The sequence below is a fragment of the Pogona vitticeps genome, chromosome 12 (genome assembly GCF_051106095.1).
Source record: "Pogona vitticeps strain Pit_001003342236 chromosome 12, PviZW2.1, whole genome shotgun sequence".
In the NCBI taxonomy this organism is placed as follows: Eukaryota; Metazoa; Chordata; class Lepidosauria; order Squamata; family Agamidae; genus Pogona; species Pogona vitticeps.
This window is the reverse complement of record NC_135794.1, coordinates 5,776,149-5,795,122: the sequence shown is the minus strand read 5'-3', so window position 1 is coordinate 5,795,122 and position 18,974 is coordinate 5,776,149. Positions and strand designations below refer to the sequence as shown.

At 41.2% G+C, this 18,974-nt stretch overlaps 1 protein-coding gene across 1 annotated transcript in view; it reads left to right on the top strand.

Annotated features, from left to right (window-relative positions):
• Nucleotides 1-1,784: 1,784 nt before the first annotated feature.
• Nucleotides 1,785-18,974, top strand: part of IREB2 (iron responsive element binding protein 2) — a 34,995-nt gene continuing 17,805 nt past the window's right edge. Inside the window, exons 1-8 of the mRNA XM_072982195.2 lie at nucleotides 1,785-2,043; nucleotides 5,460-5,546; nucleotides 12,494-12,659; nucleotides 13,727-13,864; nucleotides 14,535-14,750; nucleotides 16,899-16,968; nucleotides 17,460-17,643; nucleotides 18,771-18,910. Of these exons, the coding sequence (XP_072838296.2) occupies nucleotides 2,019-2,043; nucleotides 5,460-5,546; nucleotides 12,494-12,659; nucleotides 13,727-13,864; nucleotides 14,535-14,750; nucleotides 16,899-16,968; nucleotides 17,460-17,643; nucleotides 18,771-18,910 (1,026 nt within the window). The 5' untranslated portion in view covers nucleotides 1,785-2,018. The remainder of the gene's footprint in view (nucleotides 2,044-5,459; nucleotides 5,547-12,493; nucleotides 12,660-13,726; nucleotides 13,865-14,534; nucleotides 14,751-16,898; nucleotides 16,969-17,459; nucleotides 17,644-18,770; nucleotides 18,911-18,974) is intronic.

Sequence of the window (18,974 nt, the reverse complement as noted above, 5' to 3'; positions counted from 1 at the left end):
GCTTTGAAAATAACCTTATCCCTCCATGGAGGAGCAAAGGAAGTGTTTAATTTCCCAATATCATGAAGTGTCTAAGCTGTCATCTCAATCCACTGAACAATATTGAGAAACTGGAAAATGAAGAGAAGTTTAAAGCTGCACAGTGGTTCGATTGCTCTGATTGCATGTGTTGGAAACAAACAAACAAAACGCGCCAAAAAAGAGTAGCTCCTGACAGAGACCTAGAATATACAAGTAGGAAACACGATGGTTCGACTGGAACATACTGTTTGGTTATTTATTTATTTACAAGATTTTTTTTTAGTCATGCCATTATCAGTGGTCTCTGAGCGATGCATAACAATATTAAAACTTTAAAAACATTAACATTAATGTATATGTTATAGTAAAAGCTTTATTCATTTAAATAATACACATATGCTTTAACAATAAGCAGTACATAGAGGAAAAGAGGAAAGGAGAAATGATAGTTGAATGGAACAAAACTCCATAGAGTGCAATCCTATATACAGTTTATAGTAGGCCCAATTGCATTCAATGGGATTTGTTTATATATATATATATATACGGTTACTCTTTTGTTTCTTTGATATGTGGTGGTTTAATGAACCTTGGAATATAGAAAAAATCTTAAACTCTATACTGTAGAAGTTGCCTTTGACAAATTTATTAGTTGGAAACAGCGTTACTGTATCTGCTATTGATCTGCTTGCAACTATGTTTTAGTATTTGTATACTCACTGTTGTTAGTTTTAAATGCTGTCTTTTAATTATGCCAGCTGCTTATATATATATATAAGCAATTTTTAATCAGTGTAGCTGACATTGACAGGGATAGAAACGTGCATATCCACCTGAAGGCACAATGTTTAAATTCTCAAGTGGTTGCACTGGACTAAATCTAGATCAGGACCATCCAGTATGAACAGCTGCCTGGACACACTTTTAAAGACTAAGCACATCCTTGACATCTAGTTTGTCATTCTGATACATAAGGGGCCACTTCTCCTTGGGCCTGGCATCTTTCAAACCTCTGAAATATTTGCATAGCAATTCTCATCAGTAGGATATTTAACAGTATGAAGACTATCGCAAGGAAAGAGTTACAGAAAACCGAGTTCTGCTAAGAGAAACCAAAGATCAGCCTCCAGTTCACTAGGAAGCCTTACAAAAATCATTTTTCACCTTAAACCAGTCTGCCAGAGGTAACTCTTAATTAAGATGCTGAGGAGTGGCTGGGAGTCTTGCTCAGCCACCTAGAAAATATCGTTTTCTAGGTAAGCCTTCACTGGGTTTCCAGACCGGCTTTAGGCATTGTTTCTCAATGGGATTCACTCCCTGTTTAATGTGCATAGCAGAGACCTAACGTAGATCAAGTGTCCTAAGAAATGTGCGTTAAGAAAAGTGGCAAAATCGGTGTTCATGTGGAAAATTGTATTTATTTTCCCCGCCTTAGCTTGTGCACTAAAAGGAATGCGACCCAACCCTGCCTGCCTGTTGATCTAGGCAGGACTCGCACCCAGGACCGCCTCCACAAACCCTCAGCTGGCAAGATCGCAAAAACTGAACAACCCTCTTCCTTTAACAAATAATAAGGGGGGGGGGGAGAAAAGGATTCCCAAGTCTCGCGAGAACTCCACACTCGGTCGAACTCTTCCCCCCCCACGTCCTTTTCACGCCTTTCGCCTCCCTCCCCATTCATCCCCCCTCCACTTTCTCCCAGGACGCAAACTCTCGCGAGGGTTCGGCCCGCTTTCCTTTCTTGAGGCCTGCCCAACTCTCGCGAGAGGAGCCCGGAGGGGCCCAATGAGGGAAGCGGGAGGGGGGGGGAGGAAGAAAAAAAAAAGAGCTGATTCGCTTCTTCTTGCCTCCTCTCTCGCGGTGTTTGGCAAGGGGGGGGGAGAAAGAGGACTCCGCCCCCTCCCACATAGTTTAGCCCAGCCAGCCAACCAGACAGCAAAAAAAAAAAACACCCCCTCCCCAAAAAGCCTTCCCCCTCATCGCAGCCTCCGGTAGGAATGAATATGGAGCCGGCCGGTCCAGGTCAGTCAAATTAGGGGAGGGGGTCCTTTCGCGAGCCCCCCCTTCCTTCCCTCCCCCACTAGGCCTCGCCCTCTCCTTCCCCTTCCCTGAAGCCCCCCCACTCTCCTTTCCTCTAGGCCTAGTGCCCCCCCATTCTCCTTCCCTCAAGCCCCCCCATTTCTGCGCCCCCCCCATTTCTGCACCTCCCCTTGAAGCTTTCTCAGTGCTTTGTCTTGGGGCCTGCCTCCTATTTCCAACCCATTATTCACACCCCCCTCCGACTCTGGTCTCCTCCTGCCCCCCCATACTCTTTGCCTCACAGGTTTGCCCCTCCCCCAACCCATCATAAGCCCCCCCAATATACCGAATGTAAGTATGTGTGTGTATATGTATACTCTGTGTGTGTGTTTATATATACATATACATAAAATATACATATTTTTATATTTTTATATATATATATATATATATATATATATATATATATATATATATACACACACACACACACACATATATGTACATATGTATATGTGTGTATGTATGTGTATATTCTGTGTGTGTATACATGTATATGTATACAGTATGTATGTATGTATGTATGTATGTATGTATGTATGTATGTATGTATGTATGTATGAATATTTATTTTCCCTGCTTCCCCTTCTTTTCCTTTCTCCTCCCTTGCGAACCTCGTCTGCATTCTCTTCCCCAACCTGCTAGCTTTCTGTGTGCAGGGAATTTTGGAAGCTTCCATGAAAAAAACAAACAAACACTCAGCCCTGCCAGTTGATCAGCCATGATTCCTTCTCTTCCTCCCCCCAACTAGCCCCCAAGTTTAAGCAATAGAAGGACAGGGCTATTCCTGGTGAAATGGGAAGAGGGAGGGGATCCATTTTGGTGGGACTGTGTCATTCTGAATAGCAGGATTGTGGGGGTGTGGGGTCCCCTTAGTAAATATTATTTATAATCCTCTTCAGGTGGAAAGCTGTTGCATTACAGAAAAGCCCTAAGCTGTAGGGCTGTTTTCATTTTCTCTGTGTGCAGACTTTTTTTCTTTTTCTTGTTTCCTGCAGAGGTGTGATTGGTCGGGATTTCTTCCCTGCAGGAAACAAAAGAGGTCTAGGGCTAATTATTATATACAGTTGAGTAACTGAACCTGTTGTCTTGACTGTAACACTTCAGGTAGCGAGTAAATGAATGCTGCTTCATTGTTATTTTTTAAATAGACTAACCAGGCAGCAAAAAGGTGAAGCCCCTTGAACCATTTAGTTTTGTTTTGCAGAGAATTAAACAGGTGCTTTCTAACATCAGATTGTCCAGGTTCTTCACCTTTTCTCCACTTTTCTGTATATAGGAAATTGTAGAAGGAAAATCCAGTCATCTTGTCTGTTTGCTGGAGTGGTGCAATTCTAACAGAGGCTTACCTTTCCCCAAGTGAAAACTGGGCAGTAGTGTTTTGCATGCGTTTTACAGCTTTTCTGTTCCCATGATTTTATTTTTCTACGTTAACATAAAGCTACTTGTCTTTTATGTACCCATGTACTAGGTTTCATGCAGTTCCTCTCCATTTTGTAGACATTTTTCTCCTTATGCTCTATTCTATCTCAATTCTACCTTATTGTATTCATCAAGAGCATGTGGATTTTTAGGATCTGCTTGATAGAAGCAGATCAGGATGTAAAAAAATATGAAGGAGCAGGTGTCTGCGGTTGCTCAGCACACTTTGTTGCTTCTGCTCTTAATAATCTTCTCTATGCACCCTCCTATTTTTTTCCAGCAGTTAGTCCTATCTGCTGGCAGGAGATGAGTATGCTCAAATAGCAGAGGAACTGAACATAATTTTAAGCAGTAGCTGGGAGGTTGCTGTCTTTCTGTCTCTTTTTCTCTTTTTGTGAGAAGCCTTGGCCACAAAGTATGACTGCTGCCCCAGTGAGGAAAATAGCTAAGAATTTTCTTCCATAGGTTTAGTATTTATCAGCATATTATGGGGAATCCCCCCCCTTTGTGTGTGTGAAAGTATTAAATTATTACAGCTTTGGAACTCTTGACATCAATTACCTGTAGACGTTCCACCTCATCCTTATAAAGTCACCATTTAATAGTGGATGAAATAACTCACTCCTTTAGTTAAAACAGACATGTTTCTACAAATCTTGTTTTATTTTTAAAATATCTATACAGTCTGTCACTTAATTCTTAAAATTTTCCAGGCTTGAAGGCTTAACTTTAAATTTGTTGATATAAATAATATGGAACATATTAGTAGAAACAGTATTTAAAGATGTTACCAGTCTTATGACGTACATACATTCTAGTTACCCTTTCCCCCCGAAAATAAGACAGGGTCTTATATTAATTTTTGCTCAAAAACAAAACAAAACACATTAGGGCTTATTTTTCAGGGGATGGCTTATTTTTTTTTTCATGTACAGCAATCTATATTTATTCAGTTACAGTCATTTCATCTTCTTCTGGTTGCTGCACAATAGTGGCAGGGTTTCACTTAACGGGCTTATTTTGGGGGGTAGGGCTTATATTACAAGCATCCTGAAAAATCATACTAGGGCTTGTTTTCAGGTTAGGTCTTATTTTCATGGAAACAGGGTAACCTGTAATACAATTATATAGCCTATGTGCAGTAATTAATTCACTTAGTCATAACCTCTAGTTCTGCAAATGCTTAATTTAATTCTTTGTAGTACAACATTTTTAGTCTCTTTCTTATGTTCCTCATTTAATAATCAAGAGCAGTAAAATATGGTTACAGTCTTATGACATTAAGAGGTTAAGAGTATAGCTTTATATAGGCTGCTTTAGAAGTGTAGTCGTGATGTGTTCTGTGCATCATCCTTCCAGGTACATGTTGTTTAGAACTGCAGGAAATAACACAGTTAAGTGTGATTAACTCTGGATTCTGACTCATTTATATGGTATTGTGCTTCAGAGTAAGAAAATCCTTTCAATTAAAATGTGGTGCAGCTATTTCATTCTTACCGATGTTGTTGCTTTCAGACTTTGCTATTGCATAATTAGAGTGGAGGGTTGCAAGCGGATTGAGAGAGAATGAATAAATTTAATCCATTACACAGTGACTAAAGACCAGTAGCCCTAATTTGTGCTTCACTACCCTAGCTTTTACTTAGAATTATAAGCTATGACTCTTAAAATCATGAGTGCATGCAGTGTATCTGCTTCTTGTACTAGTAAGTAAACAAGTCATAAATGTTTATTTTCGCATTGCGATTATACTTTGTTTTTGGCTTGTGTTTTGTTTGACAACAAAGCAGGATTCTGCTTTCAAACAGACTGGATTGCTAAACATTTCTGGTTTATATAGTTATTCAAAGCCAGAAAGATTCTTATTCACTACCAAGTCTGCATTAGTATCAATCATTTAGCAAACTCTTAAATGTTCTGTATCCCATGTCTTTCAGATCACCTGTTCCAGAATTTAATTGAAACATTGGATGACAATACAGACAAGAAGTTCTACAATGTTGCTAAACTAGGAGGCAAATATGGTAACTTTTACTCTGTCTTTGCTTTTTTTGATAGAGGTATGCACATAGGTGGCGTTGGAATATAATTTACAGAAATCCCCAGGTAGTATGGCTGTTGGTGACCTGCTAGATAGCTCACTGGTTTAGGCTTCTGGCTGCTGAGCCAAAAGTTGGGAGTTCAATTCCCCCACTGAGCTTCCCTGACAGGGCCTGGACTGGATAATTCATGGGGCCTTTCCAGTTCTGCAGTTCTAAGGTGATGATGATCCTGCCTGAAGAATGTGAGAAAAAACAAAAATGTTTACTCCTTTCATTTTCCTTGACATCCTTTTCCTAATAATGTGACCTCTGGAGTACTTTACAGTGGGGTCTCTACTTAAGAACGTCCCTACTTAAGAACAATCCAACTTAAGAACAGCTCCATTTGCTAAATTTTGCTTCTACTTGAGAACAGAAATCCAAGATAAGAACAGGAAAAAAAAACCTTTCCTGCTCTTTTTTTAACCTTAGGTCATCTTAGGTTAAAAAAAATTCTCCCCCTAGTGGTAGAGTACGTATTAACCAGCTTTGCATTAGTTCCTATGGGAACTAATGCTTCAATGTACGAACGCACCTCTACATAACAAAAAACAGCCAGAACGGATTAATTGGTTTTCATTCCATTCCTACGGGAAATTCTGCTTCAACTTAAGAACGTTTCAACTTAAGAACACCATTCCAAAACCGATTAAGTTCTTAAGTAGAGGTTCCACTGTAGTTTTTATGGACGGAAAAGAGCAGATACGGATTAAATGGTTTTCAATGCATTCCTATGGGAAATGCAGATTCAACATAAGAACTTTTCAACTTGAGAACCACCTTCCAATACAGATTAAGTTCTTAAGTAGAGACCCCACTGTATATAGTAACATCTAAATCCTTTTTCGTCTATAGATTAGTAACAATTTCTGGCTTTTTGCAGAAGAGGCATTCAAAATGGATCGCTTAGTTTAGTATATATTTTGTAGTGGTTGCATGCCAAGAAGTGTTCCATGAGATTAGTGGAATTACAGTACTCGTAATGTATAAAACTACCTACTTGATTCATGTTCTAGTTCATTTTCTACCGTATTCAATAGATTAATTCTGTTGCATAATTCATAGTTTCAGAATGTAAGGTAATAATGTTGACCCCTAACCCTGTCACATTTAAGATTAATCCCAGTGCTTTCTTTTAATGTGGTTTAACATCAGTCCAGTGCCATGTAGTATTTGTCATTCCTGTGTCTAGTTGTTGCAAAGCAAAGGAATAACTACCACCTAACGTATCGGTGGAATACTCAGTGTGGTCTAGTTCAGTGGTTCTTAACCTTTGTTACTCGGATGCTTTTGAACTGCAACTCCCAGAAACCCCAGTCAGGACAGCTGGTGGTGAAGGCTTCTGGGAGTTGCAGTCCAAAACCCCTGAGTAACGCAAGGTTAAGAACCAGTGGTCTAGTGGATGGAGTGACAGACTAGGACCTAGGAGGCTTGGTTTCAAATCCCTGCTCAGCCATGCCAACTCATTGAGGGCGTGGAACTGGTCAAGCCACTCCTCAGATATCTCACTTACTTTAAAAGAGTCGCTGCACGTCTCTTCTGACTTGATGACAGATGACAACAGCTTGTCGGCAAGGTGGATGGATAGCTCAGGGAGGTGGCATGCTTGGATCAGCAGTTTGATTCCTCACTCTGCCTTGTAGGAAAAGTGCCAGGCTGTGTGGCCTTGGGCAAGCCGCACATTCCCAGAATGGTCCCAGAAGAAGTGAATGTCAAATCACATCTAATTACTGTATGCCTGGAAAACCTTGGAAAGGATCAGCATAAGTCAGAATCAACTTGACAGCACACAATTGTTAATTAAGTATTAAATATATTTCTAACGGACAAGAGCTAACTGTGGCAGTTTACATTTATATAAGTCAAGGTAGTCATTATGGAAGTTCACTTAGGTCTGTTACAAATCAAGCTAATTATGGCCCAAAGCTTGTTAATCATCCTGCAGCTGTGATTCATAGAGAATGAGTGAGGGAGCAGAGTTTTTCAAGACATTGTCTGATTCACTGAGGAACTGTCAACACTCATGAGTTCCATGTAGCTGCTGTTCTTTTTAGAGAACATACCTAGACTATGACCCACCCCCCTCTGTTTTCTGCAAGACTTTGTACCATCTAACTGGATTATGCCAGTAATCATGAACATGATTATAAGGAAATGAGCCCCATTGAATTGTGTGAGGCTAACCTCTTAAGTGAACATACATAGGACTGAATGATTGGTTGTGATTGTAAACACACTTACCCATGGTGCTTGCTTTGGAGTAAGCAGAGGGATTGCATTGGTAGTTACCTGAGATTCTAGGTAGAAGGTACATCTTAGCTTCCCCTGAAATGGAACTGGGTGATTAACTCAAACATTTAAAAGATAGGTTTTGTAAAAGTATGATGTGTGGATGGATATATGAGCTCCTTGGCTCACATAAAGGCACATAATGTCTTTCAAAATATATTATTTATGGATATACTTTTAACTGTAATAGGTCTCCACTCACACACATTCAGTTTAAACAAATGTGTAACAATCTTTCTGCTTCAGAGATAACATTTCTAGAAGCGACTCTATGAATTTTACAGAACAATCCTTTGTATGTTTACTAAGAAGTCCTGCTGATTTCGGTGGAATTTGCTGCCGAGTGAGTGCCTATACAATTGCAGCCTTAGTTTATCAGTTTGTTCAGCTTGGCTGGTGTTGCCCTTCAACTGTTATCTTCTGAAACAAGAATACAAACAGTCCTTGCTGCCTATAGTGTTTGAAAAGCAGATTTTATGAACTTGTGAAACTGCCTTCCACGGAGTATAGCCGTGAGTCCATCTGCATCAGGGATGGGTGAAGCTTTGCGATCCACGCCCTTCCTATGGAAGCCATTTTCCTCGTGAAAACAGGTGGATTGCTTCTCTTGGAAACCTCCAGGAAGGGCAGTTCACCTTTTAAATAAACTACAGTGTGAACCAGGGGTGCACTTTCAGTCCCTTCTGGCTTAGTTTAATTGCAGGTTTCAGAATTTAGGGCAGTTTGAGCAGCTCCTGGAAGGTTCCCTCATAGAAAGTTGGCCCCAAGACCTGACACAGTTGCCCATTCTGGTCTAAATAATGTTGTCTTCCAGGGCAAGAGTGAGTAGAACAAGGCCCTACATATGTTTGGGGATCTGCAACCCTCAGTGTTGTCCTCTCACTGTTGTCTATGCTGGCTAGCGCCAATAGGAGTTGTAATCCATCAACATCTGGGGGGGCCTGCATGTTGCTCACCCCTGCAACAAAACAAACATAATTTAATCTAGGCAGACTCTTCATAAGCTGAGGACTTAGATGAAGATGGGAGTCAAGGGGGGCAAAAGTGCTTTAGAAATTGTTGGCTGCTCATGAGATATAGATGATGCTGAGATATGCTGGAAATAGCAGTCCAGGGGAATAAGGAGGGCTGCCTCTTGTACAACGATGATTTAGGAGGAAGCATGAACAGCACCAGTGCAATGTCACATTTAGACTGGGACCTGAATGATCCAAGTTCCAGTCCCCGCAAAATCCATGGTCCTTTTTGAGCACAGGCTGCTCTCTCCTTCCAGAAGCCTGTCTGTTTTGTCCGTCATCAACAGTTGGGTTGGTCCGCCAGAAACAAAACTCCTCTCCTACAAAGTATTTTGACTTGCCAGTTGCTTGCATGAAAAGGCAAAGACGAGTCTTCATCACTGAGTTAGGAAACCTGCCCAGACGAGTTTATAAAAGCTAGACCCAAGACTGTGGTTCTGACCATATCTTACTCTTCGATTCTTGTGACTGTTTAGAAATCGTTAAGGGCAGGGGCTGTATTGTGAAAATTACGGAGACTTAAACTGAGTGGTAATTCTTAAGTAGAGCGCGTCTGCATGGCCCACCTTAAAAGTGGACCCAATAGTTTTGGGAAGCCATATCTGAGTAACGTTGCAGTATTGGATAGGTGGAGTATCTCCAGCACATCCACAGTATCTTGAGCCTTAGTAGTTGATGTGCATTGGATTCATTTTCATTCAGCGTGTTCTCTAGTTCCCTATATTTGAAGGTGAGGTCAGAGTGAGTCCGTTGTGGACAACCTGTCAGGTTGGAATCGTTGAAGATAATCATGAAATTATTTTGTGTCTAGAGGTTCTTCATAGGAACCCCAGTTTCTAAGTAAAGGAAGGTGTGTAGAGACTTCTTGTTGCAGTCTTAACTTGGTAGCCTTAACTTAAGACTGGTCCACCAATCTGTAATGGCTCTGGTTAGCCTTTTGATGAATCACCTAGTGAGAGAAAGACATTGTCTGCCTTGTAAAACATTAATTTAAGTGAAACAGGCACACCCTGCAGCAGTGGTTTTTTGCTTTGTGCTCTCCAGAGAAGGAAAGCAGGTGTGTGGACCTGTTAAACATGCTAACTAGTGTTTCTCCACTTCCGACGTGGTGGTTGCAAACTCGATTGTATAATGATTTGCATTCCATTTATGGGTGATGGAGAAGTCTGGCATTTCTCACAAAATGCCCTGTGAGAACATATGTAATTATAAGGTTTCTCTTTACACAGAGTCCATGACTCCAATTTGATATTGCCTACATCGTTTGGTGCAGGCAATATCAAATATCAGGACAGATCCTGAAGTGAGGCTCCAATACTTTGGCCATTGCTTGAGAAGACTCCCTAGAAAAGACCCTAATGTTGGGAAAGAGTGAAGGCAAGAGGAGAAGGTGACGACAGAGGAAGAGATAGCTGGACAGTGTCATTAAAGCTACCAATGTGAATTTGACCAAGCTCCGGCAGGCAGTGGAAGACAGGAGGGCCTGGCGTGCTCTGGTCCATGGGGTCACGAAGAGTCGGACAGGACTTAACGACTGAACAACAACAACAACACCGGTTGGCAGTCGAGTGTTGTAGGAATTTGCTTAAATCCCCTGTAAAATGCGCAGCAGAAGGCCAGCTCTCTAAGATTAGAATTATCTACTGAAGTGCCCTTTTACAATTCTATTGATATTCTACCCTCTCCAAAGCTAACACATTATGAAATAAGACTCAGGAGACTGTCTTTAAGTACAAAAGGTGAAAACATACTTTACTCACTTAACTTCCAGGAATACAGCAGGCAAGCTTAGGATCAAAGTTAAGAGAAGGGACTAGTAAATAAAAGTCACAGATTGTTTTCTCAGTCCACATGGCTTGAGAAGATCTGGAAGCTGCAGAGATACATCCTTCCAGTCTCGCATCTTGGAAGGTAAAAAAACAAAAATGAGAGTCAACAGCCCACATGCACAGGTAAACAGAAGATGTTGGCTAGTGCCTCTCTAGAGTCTTAGTTAGAGATCTTTCCTAGTCTACTGGCATTGCCAAAAACGAAGCTTGGGATTATAAATGCTTTTGCATTTAGAGCAAGAACTCCACTGTAGCCAGTCTTCTGGTTTCCTCAGCAGATATGTTGAGGTGGAAAGTGTGTTAAATTTTGTAAGCTCAAGAATAAGGAAGTTCTGCCACTTAAGATTTGTCTTAGTTGGAAAATAGGAAGGAATAATAGGAAGTAAACCTTTTAAAAATCAGAAAATTCAGCAGTGGACTCATAACAATACAGATAAACATCTAGTTCTTGGGTTATACCATGGTCAATACTGTATATACCTATTTGATTGATAAATAAATAAATAAATATTTCAAATTTTTAAACTTATCCTAGGCATGTCTTCCTTCTTAATATTTAAGTTGGGGTGCTTACCAAAATATCAAGAAGTGTTATTGGGGTGATTGTTGTATTTGGAAAAAATTCTTAATTGAACAAGATAAGTAATATTACTTAGTTAATTTTTAATTGATTTATGGTTTAGTAATATGAGGTCGTTGGCATCCTGCTAGGTTATAGTGGATCTAATCTATCAAATAACATTGACAGAGACTCACAACCTGGAATTCCACTTAGCTTTGGACAGCCTGAAATGTGGGTTTTTGTCACCTTGACATCCACAAAGTGGGTACTATGAATGCTGTGTGTTAATGAGATGGAAAGTAAAAGGGCATTGATTGTTACTTTTTAGCTGCTTTGCAAGGGAACATTGGTGCAAATCAATGCCCTGTGTTTCTTCATTTATCCCCTTAAAGATAGCTGCGCTGTCCTCCAAAGCAATTCTTGATCACCAGGATGGGCGAAGTGTAGGCCTTATGTTCTTGTTGGATTGAATTTCCTAGCATTCCTCACCATTGGCGATGCTACGTAGGGCTGATGGGAACTATACTCCTGCAGCATGCGAGAACACACATTTTGACCCACCTTTGCTTTATAACGTTCTCAGTATGACTTTGAAGCATGACTCGACCCAATGCAAGGGGCTGTTTGCTGCAGGGAACAATGCCAATTAGATGTGCCGTACACACAGAACAGCTTTGAAAATCCAAGAGAAGCCAGATTTGGGCTCTACATCTTGGCTTGAACTCAACCATAAGAAAAGGAAAGCCAAGAACACCACCACGTATATATTAATATTTGGATTTGTTTTGGTCCTATTTCTAATTTCTGCCAAAAGTAATAGCAACCAGTTCTCATCATTGTCTTTTTGCGTATTATGGTAGGCTTCTTTCCTGTATGAGGGGAAAACAGGAAAGTATAGTGTTCAGGACTCTTTCTCCATCTAGCCCCAATGCTGTCTACTGCATAGAGCAACAACTTGCTACTGTCTCACATCCTTTCCTTCGTTCTCTATTGAACCTATGACTGTCTATATCCAAAACACATACACTGCCAATCTGTATTCCATTGTTGAAACTTACATCATTGAAACTTACATCAGAAGGGTTAAGGAACAGTGCAGTAACAGCTTGGTTGGTTAGAAAGCAACCTAGTGTGTAGGGGAAGGACTACCAAAGTATTTTTTGCCATCCATCTGATCCCATTATCATTGTGTAGATGCCCTGCCTTACTCCATACGGGTCCTCTTGGAAGCTGCTGTCCGTAGCTGTGATGGCTTCCTAGTGAAAGAAGAAGATGCTATGAACATTTTGGATTGGAAAGCAAAACAGAACAACGTTGCAGTACCCTTCTGTCCTGCCAGGGTCCTCCTCCAAGACTTTACGTAAGGCACATTTTTCTTGTTACCTATCTCAGGTTTCATGGATTCCAGCAGTGCTGACTGGATCTAAGTTTTCAGGGTGGAACCTCCACCATGTTTAGATAGACGTTCAGCTATTTATGTAGGTTTATGCTGGCAGTGACTAAATGTCGGTGAGACAGGGGTTGAAAGAATGGGAAATATCACTGTCCCACTTCAAATTGTGAATGTTTTACATGTGAGATGCATGTGCTGAACTTCTATAGCACTAATGACTGTATTATCTGGCTGCCAGAGCTTGAGAAATACTGGCTGTGGGATTTGGGGTGTTGTCGTTCAAAAAATTAACTTCCTTAAGCTCCAGCTATCACTTACATATTTCAACATAAGAAGTCACCTTATATTAGAACCATGGTTCCCAAACTTGGGTCTCCAGATGTTCTTGGACGACAACTCCGAGAAATCCTGGCCAGCACAGAGAGTGGTGGAGGCTTCTGGGAGTTTTAGTCCAAGAACATTCAGGACCCCAAGGTTGGGAACTCTTGTAAAAAAAGGTAAAGGTTCCCCTTGACGATTTTTGTCCAGTCGTGTCCGACTCTAGGGGGCGGTGCTCATCCCTGTTTCCAAGCCATAGAGCCAGCGTTTTGTCTGAAGACAATCTTCCGTGGTCACGTGGCCAGTGCGACTTAGACACGGAACGCTGTTACCTTCCCACCGAGGTGGTCCCTATTTATCTACTTGCATTTGCATGCTTTCGAACCACTAGGTTGGCGGGAGCTGGGACAAGCGATGAGAGCTCACTCCATCGCGTGGATTCGATCTTATGACTGCTGGTCTTTTGACCCTGCAGCACAGGCTTCTGCAGTTTAGCCCGCAGCGCCACCACGTCCCTGGTAACCCTTGTATTAGAAGATAAATAATTTTGATTCACTACTTTTCATATCAGGATACCTAAGCAGAACCAACTCTTGTTCTGCATATGTTGTTGAATGGCCCCATCAGAATTAGTGCTGTATTAATACATCATACATTCTCTATCATTGGAGAGGTACTACCCCGTTAAATATTTCTGTTTTCTTCCTTTCCATCAGTGGAATTCCTGCAATGGTAGATTTTGCTGCTATGAGGGAAGCTGTGAAAAATCTTGGAGGAGACCCTACAAAAGTCCATCCTGCTTGCCCAACAGACCTCACTGTGGACCATTCCTTGCAGATTGACTTCAGCAAATGGTACTTACTTGTTTTTCTTCTGGTGGCAGCAATATTTGTTAATAGAATGTGACCTGCCCGTGTTTAAATGGAATTCACACCTAGAAAAAGATACATGCCATTTATTTATATGCTAAATTTAAATCCCACCCATCGATGTAAGTATTCTTGGGGGGGGGCACAACACTCAAATATCAACAAGTGGAGTATTGAAAACAGGAACGTACTATTATTTCAGTTAGAGCCCAAAAAGTGATGCAGGAGTCACCTAGAAATTGGAACAAGAGAACATTTGTCCACTGGGATTCTATTGTTTAAAACATATCTGGTGTAGATGGATTGACCTCTACACATCATGTACCCTCAAAGGCAGGGGTCTGGAATCTGTGGCCTTCCAGCTATCCTCTTTGACCCCTGTCCATTCTGACAGAGTTGATGGGATTTGGATTCCAACAGCATCTCAAGGGGCCACTTGACCCTCACTCCTGCTGTAAAATGTACCAGCCCTGGATGTCTTATAGATAATATCCAACCACATGATCGTTTGTTAGAATCTCCAGATATAAAATAATGTATCTTATTATTTGTGTATTTTCTGAAAAGTATATATGTTACATTTAGCTAATGCCTGACAGTGCAAAATATTTTGATATGTAAATGTATTTTTTTTCCCATTTCAATTTTTTAAAAGTGCAATACAGAATACTCCCAATCCTGGAGGTGGGGATCCGCAGAGGCCACCATCCAAACTTTCTCCTCTTAAAGCTCCCCGGAGGTTACCGTGCAGAAGCCAGAGCAGTTGCAAGGGGCCCTGTGACAGAGATTCAAGACGTAACGTAGGACAGCTTTCTGTGCAAATTGAAAACACGCCTCTACTGTGTCCTTTTCATCTTCAACCAGTGCCTGAGTAAGTTACATTTTGGTTGGTTGTGTATGTAGGTAGGTTGAAATCTTGTTTCAATTGTTAAGAGTCTTTATTCTGCAGGTAGGAACTCATCCCATCAGTTCTTTGTTTGTTTATTTATTTATTTGGCTGTACATATGTAACTTGAAGCTATACGTCTAATAGGGTTTCATATAATGCTTTCCAACGTCCATTCTAGCTTGCTGATTGCTAATGGTGTCAAAAAAGAGTTGGCTAGTTGCTGTCCCAAGATGGGGTATCTTGAATGGCTTTCGATAAATTTCAAGAAGGAAATCTGCCATTGATGACCTTAGAAAACCATGTTTGTTCAAATAGGTGTTTGACCAGTGTTGATGTTTTCAGCACTCTGCTGCACCATGTTTAGACTTCTGTTTTGTTTAATGATATTTTACTGCTTGCACAGTCACTTGCATCCGGTAATGAAAATCAGGCCCAGCTTCTCCCTGCAAGTAGAAAAAGAAGGCAGTGTTTCTTCTTAATGTAAACCTGGCCGATTTTCCTTAATTCACACTCACACTTAGACACCAAGTAAGCTTTTCTCATCGTTCTCATGGGAACGTTTATAGAAGACAGAAATGGGTTAAGTATGAGTTAACAGTTTTTGGCTAGCCAAGCCAGAATATTCAGCTGTGTTGTAGTGCCCCGTCCACCCACCCCATTTACCTAAGGGAAAAGGAACATGCGGTATTGTGGATCACTACCTAAATGCACTCAGAGTGCTGGTACTCCCTTCACCTTTCCTGCTCTCCATGTCCTCCAGCTTTGCTGCTCCAGCACAACAGAGGTTGGGAGGAAGGAAGCAAGAGTGTCCGACTGGTCACATGTGAGCAAGGTGCTTTGGTCGTAGACCTGCCAAATAATTCCATTTTTAAAAAAAAAGACAATCTGTGCCAATGCCTGCAGCTTCAAAGCGGAGAAGGCTTGATTGCTTGTCTCACTTAAGCATAGTGACACTGTGGAAACAAATTACTGTGTGGGTTTATCTCCATCAAGGACGGGTTGGATTCAGCAAAAATGTAACGCCTGAAACCTATCCTTGAAAAGCCACTGCAGAAGTACCTCGTATTTTAATTTCTGCTGAACCACATATTCTTGAAGCCACACATCCTGTCTTGTTGCTTTTTTAATTGGCAGTAACAGGGTCAGATGGTAAGATAGCCAGTTTCCTTGTAATCTGTTACATGAATCTTGCTTCTCGCCTTGAGGTTATCTGCTTCTAAGTGTGACTCTAGAAAACACATCTCTTTCCTTGGTCATGGTGTTGGCATAATTCTAGGAGGCCCTCTTCTGAGGCCATTATCCTATACTATAGGATACTGCTGTGTTATCCTGAATATACTTGATCAGATCTGATTTGAGAAGCTATGCAAGGCTAGCCCTGTGTCCTATTTGGATAGGAGATCACCAGGAAATGCTATGGATCTTCTAGTAGGTCTAGAAAGGAATCCCACCTTTCTCGCCGGTCAGAATTGACCGTATTGCATTAAATGGCCCATGGGACTGGCTGGGTGACTGAAATCTTGTTTTGCAAGTGATGAGTCAGAATTTGAATAATGTCATCATCCATAGCCATGGTGCAGCCATTTGGGGGACATTAAAAGCTTCTTCTCCCCCACCTTCTTCTAGTTTCTGGCGCTCTCTAGAGCTCTCCTTTGAACTGGGGAAATGTAAGGGAGCCGTAGAATGGAGGAGAGAACTCTTCAGCACCTAGAAATCACTGCCACCAGCACTAACCTGACTTTGCTTCTCAAATCAGATACAATCAGGCAATATATCTTGCAGATTTTGGCCACTAAAGGCATATTCCCATGCTCTTGTACGCCTTTATGGTAGAGTTCCGCTTAATTCATTGAGGCTTCTTTCTGAATAGATGTTTGTGGGATTAGACTGTAGAAATTCGTTTGAAATGCGTATTTCAAGCAAATTGGGACAGTGAATACTGTCACAAGGATACCTGAGGTGAGACTGGCGTTTGTGGGGGGAAACAAAGGGGTCATGTGGAATTGGCATCTGCCCTTACCTTAAGGAGGTATCCCATCCGAAACCGTTCCAAATGTCACTTGAGACAGCAGTAAATAAAAGACTGGGTTACATGTTAACATTGGTGTGGGTTCTTTTTCTTTCCCTCAGGCCTGAAACAGTATTAAAAAACCAGGAGGTGGAATTTGGTAGAAACCGAGAGAGACTCCAGTTTTTCAAGGTAGGTTGATCGGAGGGCAAGCCCCATAAAGCAAATATTTGTGAAAATGCAGATCAGAACAAAGCCACAAAGCTTTGTTTTGGCTCTTCTATAGCTTTCAGAACATCTCATGTAAGAACCAAAAGGGGAGGGGAGATTGTTAATACAGGGGGTGAAAAACCTTTCTCAAATTCAATTTTCTTGATGACTATCTCAAAAATGCTTCAGGAAATGACTGACATGGCAAGAGTTAACTGATAATACTGCACAGTATTTAGTCCCATAAACAGACTTTGCTTTTACTTGTTAAGAGAAAGACTGTCTTATGAATGTTGTCCTTTCTTACAGCGAAAGAACCCTGCCAAGATTTTTTTAAAAATATTTTCGGCAGGTCTTTAGATTCCTTTGCTAAGCATATACAAGGTTTCAAGTGTATGAGGATGACATATTATTTCTTCTTTTTCCTCTTCTCCTCCCTCCACCTCCACCATTCTTTGTTGAAAATAACCTAGTGGAGTTCCAGAGTTTTTAGGAACGTCTCAGTAATTCCTCCCGGAACAGGGATGGCGCACCAGGTAAACCTGGAATATTTGTCCAGGGTGGTCTTTGACGTTAAAGGCTTGCTCTATCCAGACAGCGTTGTTGGCACTGACTCCCATACCACGATGGTGAACGGCCTGGGGATATTAGGATGGGGTAAGTTTGCTGGAGAGGCTGTTCACTTTTTATTTCTTACCTCCTTCTTGGTTTCTCCCAGTTTGACTTTTTACATTCTTGCATCATGCCTTATAAGTACTGTACAGTTCTGGGTAAATATTCGTCTTTACCCTTTCTCCGTTCTTGTGCTTAAAATACAAGCTTTACTGATTCAAAGTTGAGAACAAAAAGATCTCCCAATTATTACTTATTTTAAATTTCTTCCAGCTTTTAATATAAATATTAAGAATTATTTTATATAATAAAGGTCTGGAATGGGGAATGCATTTCTCTGCAGATTTGGGGGGCTTCAGTGCCAGGGATCTCCTGGTTAGAACTGATGACTTTTAATGTCTAGAAAGGCCCCATCTGTGAAATAAGAATCTGACTGTGCTTGGCACCCACCCAACCCTGTCGCTCCGTGATTTCAGCATGCTGAAGAGCTAGCAGCCCAGAGGCAGACAAATGCACTGCACACTCATCCTTCTGGATCACTAAGGGCTACCAGCATGTTTATTCTGAAGAAAATGAATCATCCTGTATATTTGAAGAGTTGTTCTGTTATTTAGAATTCCTTTATTTCTGATTCCTTTGTCTCCTCCCCTTTCTCTCTTTGGATCCATTTTACTAGATCTGCCTTTATTATCAGTCCATTAGGAGGGGTAACTACATCTTTCATTTCAACGGGTGTAAAATCTTCTGGAGGTGCTAGGCTACCAGTCTAAATACTTGCATGAGGAAGGCATTGCCTAGTTACAGCCTGAGGAACAGATCAAAATTACCTTTCTTTCACTAACGCAAAGATGGAAACCTTTGCATTAATCCATTAAAATATGCACTCTGCTTCAGTTTCTAGTCTTATCTGTGACTGGCACGAAACCATCTACAAGAGCATGAAAATAGAAGTAGCCGAGGCAGCCTCTATGCTTTTAAGTATTGTTAATAAAATTCAGCTTAGCGTTCATGCCTTCCAATTGTGAAGCTAGTTTAAAAGGGGAAAGGGTATTTAGTGCTTCTCTACAGTACGTTTTAAACTTCAGACAAAGGTAACGTCTGAAAGGTCCTCTTTAACATTTAATGAATTGTTTGGTAAACAAGCAGCTAAGTAGTGACATATTCTCTTCCAGGTGTTGGTGGAATTGAGACAGAAGCTGTCATGCTGGGATTGCCGGTCACCCTCACTTTGCCAGAGGTTGTAGGGTGTGAACTGACAGGCACAGCCAGCCCGCTGGCCACCTCCATAGATGTGGTCCTCAGCATTACAAAGGTAATTAGAGAGTTGTTGTTGTTGTTGTTGTCAGGCAGGCTGAAGGCGAGCCCCACTGCAGGAG